Source organism: Ursus americanus, chromosome 2, assembly GCF_024610735.1.
Source record: "Ursus americanus isolate L20-20 chromosome 2, mUrsAme1.1.p, whole genome shotgun sequence".
Lineage (NCBI taxonomy): Eukaryota > Metazoa > Chordata > Mammalia > Carnivora > Ursidae > Ursus > Ursus americanus.
Window position 1 is genome coordinate 6619855 of NC_142128.1, and position 12905 is coordinate 6632759.

Here is a 12905-nt window from a genome sequence, read left to right on the forward strand (position 1 = left end):
CAGAGTGATGGTAAGGAACCAGTGTAATTTCCAGATGCTATCTTCTCAGATCTCTCCCATCAAATATGTGGCCTGGTCACCAGCAATCCACCCAGAAAGGACACACAGGAAGCCCAGCAATTTCACCTCTACCAGCTCAACTCCACCAACCTTTCTGGATGCTCCCTGAGCATATAGCGGTCTGCAGAGGACTAGGAACAGAATGTTGACAAGTACTCAGATTCACCCTTGAGAAGCTCGCTATCTCAGGCTAATAGGTCTGGAGACCAATAATGGGGCTAGAGGGTGGAGAGGACAATAATAGAACTAGTGCTGGGGGGACAGAAATTTCCCAGAGGAGGAAGTGGTTGGTTATAGGTGTTCAAGGAGGCTGGTGAGGGAAGACCCTAACACAGGGGATTGTGTTGGAGCTGGGTTTGAAGGATGAGTAGGTTCCTTCTAAGGGGCACAGGGGCATTTCCAGGCAGAGGAAGCTTCATGGGTAAAGATGTGCAGACCGAGCTTGTTTGAAGGACTTCATGTATTTAAAGATAGAGGCAGCCATGGTGACAAGGGCAACTTAGAGATTTAAGGACAGCGACTGCCTGAGGTTCTGTAACCTTTGAGATTACCGATAACTTGACCGAGTTGTTTATTGATTTTGGACAGAATATGAACTCAAAAGTCAATCTGGGAGTGTCCACAATGCTTTGTCAGCATTGCTGGCTGAGGGACACCTGCTAGTGACTGCAGTCCAGCCGCACCCCCTTTTCTGTATATACGTCCCAGCCTCAGTGAATCACCACTGGTGGGAAGGGAAGCTCCGCAGACACAGGCCAGCAAGGACCAGCACACACTGCTGAACAACAGTAGAGGAGATTCACAGGGAGAAAGTGGCCATGGACCTGATTCCAAGCTTTTCCATGGAAACCTGGCTTCTCCTGGCTACCAGCCTGGTGCTCCTCTATCTGTGAGTAACTGTCTAGGCTCATTGCCTCTGGAACCGTGGACTTCGGTTGCTAATCAGCCCCCGCCCCCTTTTCCTTGTCTGTTTTGAGGATCGAAAGAGTTAACAAAGGGGACGTTGCTTAAGTGTTGGGTGCTTCAAACATGCTAGGAACACATAAAGGGTTATTACTGACCTCACCAGATCTGCTGATCTGCTGAAGCCGCTACACCTCAACTCCCATTTCTGTAGCTGGGAGGTAGAGTGGCATTTTTGCTCCTAGGGATCATCTTCTGCTTGACTACCAGCTGGGACCTAGACTAATCAAGCAGAATTCAGCAGAGGCAGAGAAATCAACAGGCCCCAGTGCTCTGGGGTCCTCACCCCCTTCTCAAGCTGTGGGCATTCTGGAGACAGACGGAATGGCTTGGGTCTTTGTCTCATTATCTTCACCTTCTGGTCTGTGTCTGCTGCAGGAGACGTGTAGAAGGACTGGGACTGTGTCTCTCAGGTGGTCCTGCTCCCCTCCCTCTACCACCAGGCATCATGTACTCAAGACACCCGGTGCACCCAGACTCCCAGAGGGGCTGGAGATGCCTTGCCTTCCTCTCCTGACTGGCTCTCCCATCTTTTCTCTGTCCCTCTCCTAGCCATCGTCCGACCCTGTAATATGCAGAACTCCTTACTCCTAAGTGAGCATCTTTAGAGCTGAGGAGACTTGACAGATTTCTTAATATTTTATTCATTTAATCTTTTCTTTCCAGTCACTGGGAGGGGTAGCATTAGTATAGAGATTTCTTTACCCATGGTATGAAATCTGCCAGTAGCCACAAAGACAGATCGTGAAAGCCAATTTGGATTTTATTTTATTTTATTTTTAATAATTTTTCTTTTGTTATATTAGTCACCATACAGTACATCCCCAGTTTTTGATGCAATGTTCCATGATTTATTATTTGTATATAACACCCAGTGCCCCATGCAATATGTGCCCTCCTTAATGCCCATCACCAATTCCAATTTGGATTTTAAATACGTTTTTGCCTTTATGTTACACTACAATAGAAAGAATCGAACCACCTAGTAGAGGAATTCCTTTCAGTGGTGGGATTCCCGGCACCGTGGAGCAGGTTGGGAAAAGACTTAGTTTCACAGCGTGGGTAGGGACAGACCCTCCATGTCACATTTGACCTCTGTCTCAATTTCACTTTAAGTGTAGGTTATAATGGGGACATGAACATAGAACACGGGGATGTCATTTTCATTTTCTGAGAGAAAGGTTAGGAATGCTGGGTATTGTGGCAACACATTTTCTGTGTGATGACATTTAAGAGTAATTGATGTGGTTTAATTTCATTCTATTTAATAATAGGTTTTCTACTGAGATAAGACTATTTCCAACATGTTCTTTCTTTCTTTTTTTTTTCTTTTGTTTTTAAGATATTATTTATTTATTTGATAGAGAGAGAGAGACAGCGAGAGAGGGGACACAAGCAGGGACAGAGTGAGAGGGAGAAGCAGGCTCCTTGCTGAGCAGGGAGCCTGATGCAGGGCTCAATCCCAGGACCTTTGACCTGAGCCAAAGGCAGATGTTTAACGACTAAGCCCCCCAGGCGCCCCCCAGCGTGTTCTCTGAGCAATACAACAGGGCTGTTTGTTAGCTTTTGACTATAAAGGTACATAGATAACCTCAGCCTTCTAGAGTAATGTTGGCAATATGAATTTGATGTACCCATATATACTTCTATGACATAGATTGTGTATTTTTTAAATACATGGGCCCAGCAGATTATTTTAATCTCTCAGCACAGGTGAGTAGTGAGACTGTGAGCCAGTACTGATGTGAGAAGCATTCAGATAGGACTGGGGTTGGAGTGGGAGAATATTCCTCCCTCAGAGCAGACCTCCGAGAGATACTCCTTGATCCTGGTCCTACAGAAGTTCGTCACAGGACTGCAGGGTTAGCATCTCATCTGCTAGAAGCCAGGGGACAGGACCACCATGTAAGCCACACTGTGTAGTCTGTCTGGTAGTGGGGCTGTCACTGGATATTGTCACCACCAGGCAGACAACCGTGTAGAATGAGAAGACACTGGTGTAGCCAAGAGTCAGTAGCTGTAGACGGTGCCCTCTGCATGCAATGCAATGTAATGGCAATAAAAGTGAGTAGCTTTATTTTTAGCCCCTTCAGTTGTACTAACAGCAGCATGACTTTACCAAGAAGAAGGAAGCTGGAACGAATCAGAAAAATTCACCCAGCTCACCCTCTGCCTTCTTATGGAGCCATGAGTTTAGACACTAAACCAGATATTTCCTTGGGACCAGTGTTGCTGACACATTCACTCACTTGCTTGGCCTCACTTGGGAGCTCACGGAGCTCGTCAAATATTTAGAAACAGGAAGTGAGTTGTTGTGGTGGTGATGGCAAGAAAGGAACAGAGGTGGGACTAACCAAGGCCACCCCCAGCTTCTGGCATTTGGGACTCATGTGTGCAACTGTTCTGGAGGTAGCATCCAGACACTCAGCTGGGTCTTGCTACGGCCCTCTGCTGGTCCCACAATACATGTCTGTTCGTGCAGTTTTGTGAGTTTATTTGACTATATAATAATATAAGATTTGCCGGATTTACAGAATATTTGGAAACTGTACTGTGTTAAAGGTTAGACTCCAGAGATGAGGAGACATGGTCTTCATTCCGTTCTATGGAACATTTTATCATTACTCATTTTATGTTGCATAACATGTATTCTGCTGTCAACTGGAGGTATCTGGACTTTGGAAGGCCCCCTATCTGTTAGGTGAAAGCCTTGTGGGGCATGTGACCATTTCTACCTAGCATCCTTTCCTACCATACTTTCCTAATTTGCCTCTTTGGCATTAGCCTTGTAGGCCTAGCAAGTTCATGGTTAAAATGGTTTCTGGCGGCTCCTTCCCTCAGCCTGTCTTCTTCCTCCACTCTGCCATCTCTCAGCAACACCTAAGTGGAAGGCTTGCAAGGATGCAGTTGTGGGTTTGCACACGAGACCCATGAGATGATTGCAAGCAGGCCCGCCATAGGGAGCACCACCCATAAAGGGTCTGAGACAGTTGATGCGCAGAGGCAGTAAACGAACTGCTTGGTGAGTGACCATCTTGAACAAAATGAGTGTACCTGACGCTGTGCTGAGCAGGTGAGTGTCACAGGTTGAAGGACCAGATGCCATGAGGGGAAGAATGGTCTGGAAATGGATTGTTTCCTTACTGATTCTTTTATATGGTATCACTTAGGGCACATGTGGGTCAGTCCCCCTTCTCTGCAGCTCAAGAGAACCAGAGTGCCTGACAACAGAGACTTGGGTGGAGCTGAAAGCATCTCACTTTTCAATGAGGCCAGTGGAGCCTTGGACACAGTTTTCATTGTACAGAAATAAGAACCCTGTCGTTGTTCAAACCCTCCCTATGAAGATAGATATAAGAAGGACCATAGCCCACAAGGAACAGGGCCTACAAGGAAGGAAAAACACAAGTCTCTGAGCAGACCATCTGAACATTTTCGTTCTAAGCTGTCAGTAACCTTCAGCTCTTGAGTGGATGCAATTAAGCCAAATCTCTTCATCAGAGGAGAGAAACAATCTTTCCTCTTTCCACCTAGAATGAGAATCTCCAAAATCATGGATGAGTCATTTACTAAATAGGCATGAGTGAATTTCCTGGAAGAAATAAGCATGACCCTTTTAGGAGCACTCAAGTGTGGAAACACTTATCAAGTCTTCACTTTAGGTTTGGGACCATGAAGATTTCAGCTGCTCTTAGCGAAGCATCATGACGTTTTGTGGGGCTCACAGTGGAGGTGGGAAAGGAGATGATGAGTGAATGTAATTATTGCTGTTGGAATTGCTGTTATTATTTCTGGCCGACATGTTACCTCCCTCCCTTGCCTGTCCCAGTTCTGCGTCCGTGACCAGGCAGCCCCAGCACCTATCCCACCATCCCTGTGACCTGGTTTTCTCTTTCACTTTATAGATACGGGACCTACACACACGGACTTTTTAAGAAGCTGGGAATTCCTGGGCCAACACCTCTGCCTTTTGTGGGAACTGTTCTGGCCTACCGAAATGTGAGTATTGTTTGAGCTCCCTCTTTCGCTTCTTATGGCTGTCAATCCCAGCTTAGTTTCATCGTAAAAAGGCTTCTCCTTGGGAGAAGTGCTTAGGTTTCAGACTTTCCAGAAATCATGTCACAGGCCCCACCCAGCACATAGCCAGGTCGACCCCAGGGCTCTATCGTCAGCTGTTAGGAGCCTCAGGGTTTGCCTCAGTGGGCAGCCCAGCTCTCTGGCTGCTTCAATCCAGGGCTTGATGTTCTAGCAGCGAGAAGAGGCTTTTGTTTCTGGCAGGTGTGGATTCCCAGGAAGGCATCATCATATTCAGTTTTAGGAGAAGAGCATCAAGGGGGTCCACACCAGTGGTCCATTAAGCTGTGTATGCTAGAGTCAGACTTTTCTGTCACAGTACGAGCTCTGGGTAGCCTTTTGTTTTGCTGGATAGCTCTGGAACTTCAGTTTATTGGGCAGCCCAACTTCACCTTGGGAATGTGCACGTACTGGAATTCTGTCAAGCATTGCCACCCCCCTGCAGTTATTTCCAAGCTGTACCTCACCCGTTGCTAATGGCGCCGTGTCTTGGGATTTGAGAGGTTGCTCCAGAGCTCTCTGCTTTCCTTCTCTACCCTCATTGCAGGCACCTTCTGGGTGAGTTGAGCAGGGAGGGAACTTTGCTGACGGGAGGTGGTGCTTGTCTATCGACTTCAGATTTTAATCTTCGATCGAGTTGTGTGTATGTGTGTGTTGTTTTACGCATAAAGCTAGAACCACTCATACAAAATCACTAGAAAAGAGATGCTTTGACAAAATTATGAAGAAATTAATGTACTGAATGGAACGTACTAGCGGACACACAGACTGATGGAGATGGAGCCGTTGTGGCTCATCCAGCTCTGATGGCTTGTCCGAAGCCCGGCCCCTGGACAGAAGGTTAGGAGCTCACAGCAGAAGGCCGCAGGCAGAGTCTCACGTGCAGGCTGCTCTCTGCTGTGGAGTTCCTTTCCCCCAGACCTGAGGCTTGTTTCTCAGATCCCACTGCTCCCTGCTGAGACCCTCGGTGCCCAGTTAGCACCTACGAACTTCCTGGACTTTTTCTCTCTGAAAAAGCACTAATTTCCTTTCCACTTTTCCTTAATACCAGCACCCCAAGATCCACATCTCTGGGACCCTGTGTTGCATGGTTAGAACATCAGAATCACAGCTGAAACTTAGGGACGGGACGTTTTGTTGTTTTTTTCTTAAGTGACAAAAGTGAAAACTCTTATCAGGTATTTTAATTTGTTCTGCCCTTTGTGGAATGGTGGCATGGTCCCCTCCTTCTGTGTTGGCTGGGTGACTGGGAGGCAGAATCCACCTTGTCTTTCATTCACTCATCTCTCACTTTCTCACTCAAGAAACATGTGTTAGAGTTATGTAAATTTGCTAGACTAAAAGAGGTCACTGGTGTCTTAATATCCTAAATCCACTGGAATTCTAGTAGGGCTCCCGAGATCAATGACCAGGATGCTGACTGGGGGTTCAGAGGGTTCAGGACACACTGATTTTCCCTCAGCTACAGTTTCCCACGTGGCCCTGAGGTAATAATTCACAGGGTTCTGAGATTTAGAGACAACACATGCACAGGCCAAACACGCCAGTAATACCGAGGTTATGTAGTCTTCACAGACGGGGTAAGTTGTTCAGTATCTATAACACGTGCAGAGAATTCAAGAGGGACTTGAATTTCTCCATTTCAATATCCTCTTGTTTTCTCTCCTTTCCAAAAAGACACCTGCGAATAAGAGCTTCCCTGTCACTGCCAGTGAGAGGTAGTAAGCTGCACTTCATGCATCTGAGTCATTTTTGTCCCTGTGGGAGATAGGGCTCAGCACATTTAGATTAGTAATCTGTTTTGTTTCTTCTTGCAGGGTATTACTGTTTTTGACGAGAAATGTTTTAGAAAGTATGGAAGAATGTGGGGGTGAGTATTCTGGAAACTTCTATTGGATAGGCTTATTACGATGAAGCTCCCGTGGTGTGATCAGTCTCAGTCGAGAGCCCCTTGGGATGAAGCCTGCTGTAGTAAAGCTTCTGGAACCTCTGCTTCCTGGGATCCCCTGCATCACCAGGTGTGCAAGTCCAAGTGTGAATCAGGCCTGGAGAGATACAGTGTGGTGCTGGGATGCTCACAGCCAGGATTTTCTCTCCCTGCACCTCTTTATCTTTTCTGGTCACGTCCTCAGAAACTGTAGGGCTCTGAGTGGCATGGGCCATATGCAACGTGATGGCACGGAAGGAACCCAGATCTCTGGATCACCGCTGGTTCAGCTCCACTGTCCCTTCCCACATTCAGTACTAGTCAGCTCTGGGTGGAGGCAGTGTTACATCGTGGGCCCCAGTTCTGACCTTAGTACATGGTTCTCATGCTTGGCTGTGGGTAGGAACCATGTGGGAGAGCTTGTTAAAAATACAGATTCTTGAGCCCCATCTGCCGGTAACACTGGATCTGGAGGTTGGAGGGCGGGGGGTCTCAGGAATCTCAGTTTGACTGTAGTGGAAGCTGTATTAGGGCCATGTGAAATCATGAATATATACAGTAACCCAAAAGCACTGTCCCTTGTCCACCCAGGTGTTTTTGAACAAACAGGATGGGACGAGGGAAATCATCCAAGAAATATGATCAGGCTGCTGGGAGAGTAGACCTGAGTGCCACCTCAGTAACTTCTATCACTGCTTTAACACTACGTGTACATGACTCCCACTGAAACACACTGAGTTTTAGAATACTGTTTGGCTACTGTTTGAATAAGTCAAGCAGAGAAAGACAATTAGCATATGGTTTCACTCATGTATGGAACATAAGAAATAGCAGGAAGATCGGTAGGAGAAGAAAGGGAAGCAGAAGGGGGGGTAAACAGAAGGGGGAATGAACCATGAGAGACTATGGACTCTGGGAAACAAACTGAGGGCTTCAGAAGGGAGGAGGGTGGGGGATGGGATAGGCCGGTGATGGGTAGTAAGGACGGCAGGTACTGCATGGTGCACTGGGTGTTATATGCAAGTAATGAATCATGGAACTTTACATCAAAAACTAGGGATGTACTGTATGGTGACTAACATAATATAATAAAAAATTGTTATAAAAAAAAAGAATACTGTTTGGAGATGGGTAGCATTTAGTGTAGTGGTCTCATCCATTTTTAGGTGTGATCACGAAACCATTTGAAATTCCTCTGTGACATCATAAAAAGAATAGAGGACTTGTGGGAAATCTTTCGTTTTGTTCTAGTACATGCAAATGATTTAAACTGGAAAACAAAATGCCAATGGTGATGTAATTAAGCTTAAAGTAAACCCCTACTGGTGACAGAGTCTCATTAACAGGCCATATTGACGGTCAGGAGGTCAGGCTGAATAGGCATGGACCACACATGAAGAGTCCGCTTTGTGTGAGACATGTGCAAAAGTGGGTTTGCCCTGCTGCTCCGGGATGTCATCTACACAAAGGCGAAGGAGCTCACACTTGGGATCCACGTGTATGAATAAATATATGTAATGGAAAGAAAAGATGTCTACAATAAATTATACATGTTCCTCTGTATTTCTTTAATCTCTTTGTTTTTTTGTTTCAAATTTTTCTGACCTAATGCTATCAAGGACCTCTATAATATTTAAAATAATATTTCTTTTAGAATGTAACTAGGAAGTTTATTTTAGTAAATAGGGCAAAGAAATAATTCATAATTTTGCCGTCACTTTTTGAGCATTCCAAGTCTTTTTATTTGCAGGAACCTCTTACATATATCTGATCACTGTGTCTATAATTTTCATCTAATATTCTCTCCTATGCATCATGTGTTTGATATATCTTTAAAATTATAATTTTTAGTGACTGTATGGGTGGACTCTCCATTATTGTTTTGTTCTTAGATAAGTTACTTGCCTTCAGTTATTTACCTCCCTAACTTCCTTTTTGATAATATACATAAATTATTTGCAATGTTTGAAATTTTTCTAAAAAACTTAAAGTATTTTAAACATACGAAAAATAAGGGAGAATGGACTAAGAAATACCCACGTACACATCTAAACTTTATAAATGTTCTCATGTTTTTTCTAACCATGATCTCAGAGAATGGATTAGGTACCATCAGGATAGAAGTCTGGACTTCCAGGCGTGGCTGCAGCTGCAGGACCTGTTGTGTTAAGTGTAATCAGCTCTGTTTTCCCCACACAGGTTATATGATGGGCGACAGCCTGTGTTGGCTATCACGGATCCAGACATGATCAAAACAGTACTAGTGAAGGAATGTTATTCTGTCTTCACAAACCGGCGGGTAGGCATGAATTTATTTTATTTTATTTTATTTTATTTTATTTTATTTTATTTTATTTTATTTTATTTATTTATTTATTTTTATAATAATTTTTTATTGTGTTATGTTAGTCACCATACAGTACATCCCTAGTTTGGCATGGATTTATTTTAAATTTGCATAGCTACTTATAAAACTTTTATTTCAGAATACCAGTAGATTCACAGGAAGTTGTCACAGGAGGTCCCATGTCATGTAACCTTTAAGCTGTTTCCTCTAAGGTAATATCTTGCTTAACTATAGTACAGTGTCCAAGCCCAGTTTGACATTAGATTTCAACAGTTTTATATGCACTCATGTGTGTGTGTTTGTATGTGTGTTATTCTCTGAACATTTATCTTACATGTAGATTTGTGTATCCACCCTCCCAGTCACGTTACAGGGCTTTTCCATCACCAAAAGTCTCTCTCTTCCTAACCTTTTATAGGCAGGGTGTGTAGCTTGTCTCTTTGTTGTCTCAGGGTCTTCAGCAGAGCACACATTTTTTTTTTTTTTTTTGATAAGGCCAGTTTGTCCTTTTATCCTTTTATGGGTTGTGACTTAGGCATCAAGTTTGAAAAATCTTCACCTGGCCCTAAGTCCCTAAGATTTTCTCCAAGTATTTAATTTTTTGTTTTATATTTAAGTATATAGTTTTATGTTTTATATTTATAATGTAAATCTTATGTAGTGTTATGTTTTGCACTTAAGTCTGCGATCCATTTTGTGTCAATTTTTAGTGTTGATAGTGAGGGGTGAAGTGTAGGTCAAGGATCTTTGTTTTTGGACTATGGATGTCTAATTGCTCCAGCACCATTTGTGAAAAGGCTATACTTCCTCCACTGAATTGGTTTTGTACCAGTATCAAAATTGAGTTGGACCTATTTGTGAGTGTCTGTTTCTCATTCTCTGTTCTGTTCATTGATCTCTGTATCTCTCCCTCTACCAATGCCAGGCTCTCTTGATTATTATAGCCACATAGTAAGTCTCCGCATCATGAACACTGATTGTTCCCATTTTATTTTTTTTGGGAATTGATGTAGGTATTTTAGGTCTTTTGCTTTTCCACACAAATTAGAATTAGCTTATCTATGTTTACATAATATTTGCCAGGATTTTTTAAGACATGATTTAAACCGATCAATCCATGTGTGGAAAATCTATATCTTTACTAAGTCATGCATCTTTCAATGCATGAACACAATTTGTGCTTATTTAGGTGTTCTTTGATTCTTTTCACCAACATTTAGTTCTCAGCACAGGAAAACCATGTACGTTTTGTTAAATATACATCTAAATTATTTCACCTTCTTTGTGTGATTATAATTGTTATTGTGTTTTTAATGTGTTTTGATATATTCTTGTTATTATATAGAAATGGGGTGATTTTTCCGTTGATCTTGTTTCCTACAACCTAGCTTAGCTCATTTATTAGATGCAGAGGTGTTCTTTTTTTATATTCCTCAAGATTTCCTACATCGACAATTATGTCACCTGAAATAGGGACACTCCTATTTTTTTAATTCATAATAATATTTTTATTATATTATGTTATTCAGTACATCCCTGGTTTTTGATGTAAAGTTCGATGATTCATTAGTTGCGTATAACACCCAGTGCACCATGCAATGCATGCCCTCCTTACTACCCATCATCAGCCTATCCCATTCCCCCACCCCCCTCCCCTCTGAAGCCCTCAGTTTGTTTCTCAGAGTCCATAGTCTCTCATGCTTCATTCCCCCTTCTGATTACCCCCTTTCTTTATCCCTTTCTTCTCCTACCGATCTTCCTAGTTCTTATGTTCCATAGATGAGAGAAACCATATGATAATTGTCTTTCTCTGCTTATTTCACTTAGCATTATCCTCCAGTGCCATCCATGTTGCAGCAAATGTTGAGAAATCGTTCTTTTTGATAGCTGAGTAATATTCCATTGTATATATGGACCACATCTTTTTTTTTTTTAATGTTTTTTTATTATATTATGTTAGTCACCATACAGTACATCCCTGGTTTCCAATGTAAGGCTCAATGATTCATTAGTTGCGTATAACACCCAGTGCACCATGCAATACGTGCCCTCCTTACTACCCATCACTAATCTATCCCATTCCCCCACCCCCCTCCCCTCTGAGGCCTTCGGTTTGTTTCTCTTAGTCCATAGTCTCTCATGTTTCATTCCCCCTTCTGATTACCCCCCTTTCTTTATCCCTTTCTTCCCCACTGATCATCCTAGTTCTTATGTTCCATAGATGAGAGAAATCATATGATAGTTGTCTTTCTCTGCTTGACTTATTTCACTTAGCATTATCTCCTCCAGTGCCGTCCATGTTGCAGCAAATGTTGAGAACTCGTTTTTTCTGATAGCTGCGTAATATTCCATTGTATATATGGACCACAACTTCTTAATCCAGTCATCTGTTGAAGGGCATCTCGGCTCCTTCCACGATTTAGCTATTGTGGACATTGCTGCTATGAACATTGGGGTGCATATGGCCCTTTTCTTCACTACGTCTGTATCTTTGGGGTAAACACCCAGTAGTGCAATGGCGGGATCATACGATAGCTCAATTTTTAACTCTTTAAGGGACCTCCACACTGTTTTCCAGGGTGGCTGTACCAACTTGCATTCCCACCAACAATGTAGGAGGGATCCCCTTTCTCCACATCCTCTCCAACAATTGTTGTTTCTTGCCTTGTCTATTTTTGCCATTCTAACTGGCGTAAGGTGGTATCTTAGAAACTACAAATCACTCTTGAAGGACATTGAAGAAGACACAAAAAGATGGAAAAATATTCCACGCTCATGGATCAGAAGAATTCATAGTTAAAATGTCCATGCTACCCAGAGCAATGCACACTTTCAGTGCTATCCTGATCAAAATACCAATGACATTTTTCAAAGAACTGGAACAAACAGCCCTTAAATTTGTGTGGAACCAGAAAAGGCCCCGAATCTCCAAGGAATTTTTGAAAAGGAAAAACAAAGCTGGGGGCATCACAATGCCGGATTTCAAGCTGTACTACAAAGCTGTGATCACAAAGACAGCATGGTACTGGCACAAAAACAGACACATAGACCAGTGGAACAGAATAGAGAACCCAGAGATGGACCCTTGGCTCTTTGGGCAACTAATCTTTGATAAAGCAGGAAAAAACACCCAGTGGAAAAAAGACAGTCTCTTCAATAAATGGTGCTCGGAAAATTGGACAGCTACATGCAAAAGAATGAAACTTGACAACTCACTCACACCATACAAAAAGATAAACTCCAAATGGTTGAAAGACCTCGATGTGAAACAGGAATCCATCAAAATCCTAGAGGAGAGCATAGGCAGCAACCTCTACGACATTGGCCAACGCAACCTTTTTCATGACACATCTCCAAAGGCAAGAGAAACAAAAGAAAAAACGAACTTGTGGGACTTCCTCAAGATAAAAAGCTTCTGCACAGCCAAGGAAACAGTCAAAAAAACTACGAGGCAGCCCACGGAATGGGAGAATATATTTGCAAATGACACCACAGATAAGACTGGTATCCAAGATCTACAAAGAACTTCTCAAG

The 12905-nt window shown here is 43.1% G+C and overlaps 1 protein-coding gene across 1 annotated transcript in view; it reads left to right on the forward strand.

Annotated features, from left to right (window-relative positions):
* The first annotated feature begins 793 nt into the window (after positions 1–793).
* The window catches only part of LOC123777277 (cytochrome P450 3A12), a 43571-nt gene continuing 31459 nt past the window's right edge, over positions 794–12905 (forward strand). The window contains exons 1-4 of the mRNA XM_045773818.2: positions 794–949; positions 4929–5022; positions 6915–6967; positions 9224–9323. Of these exons, the coding sequence (XP_045629774.2) occupies positions 879–949; positions 4929–5022; positions 6915–6967; positions 9224–9323 (318 nt within the window). The 5' untranslated portion in view covers positions 794–878. The remainder of the gene's footprint in view (positions 950–4928; positions 5023–6914; positions 6968–9223; positions 9324–12905) is intronic.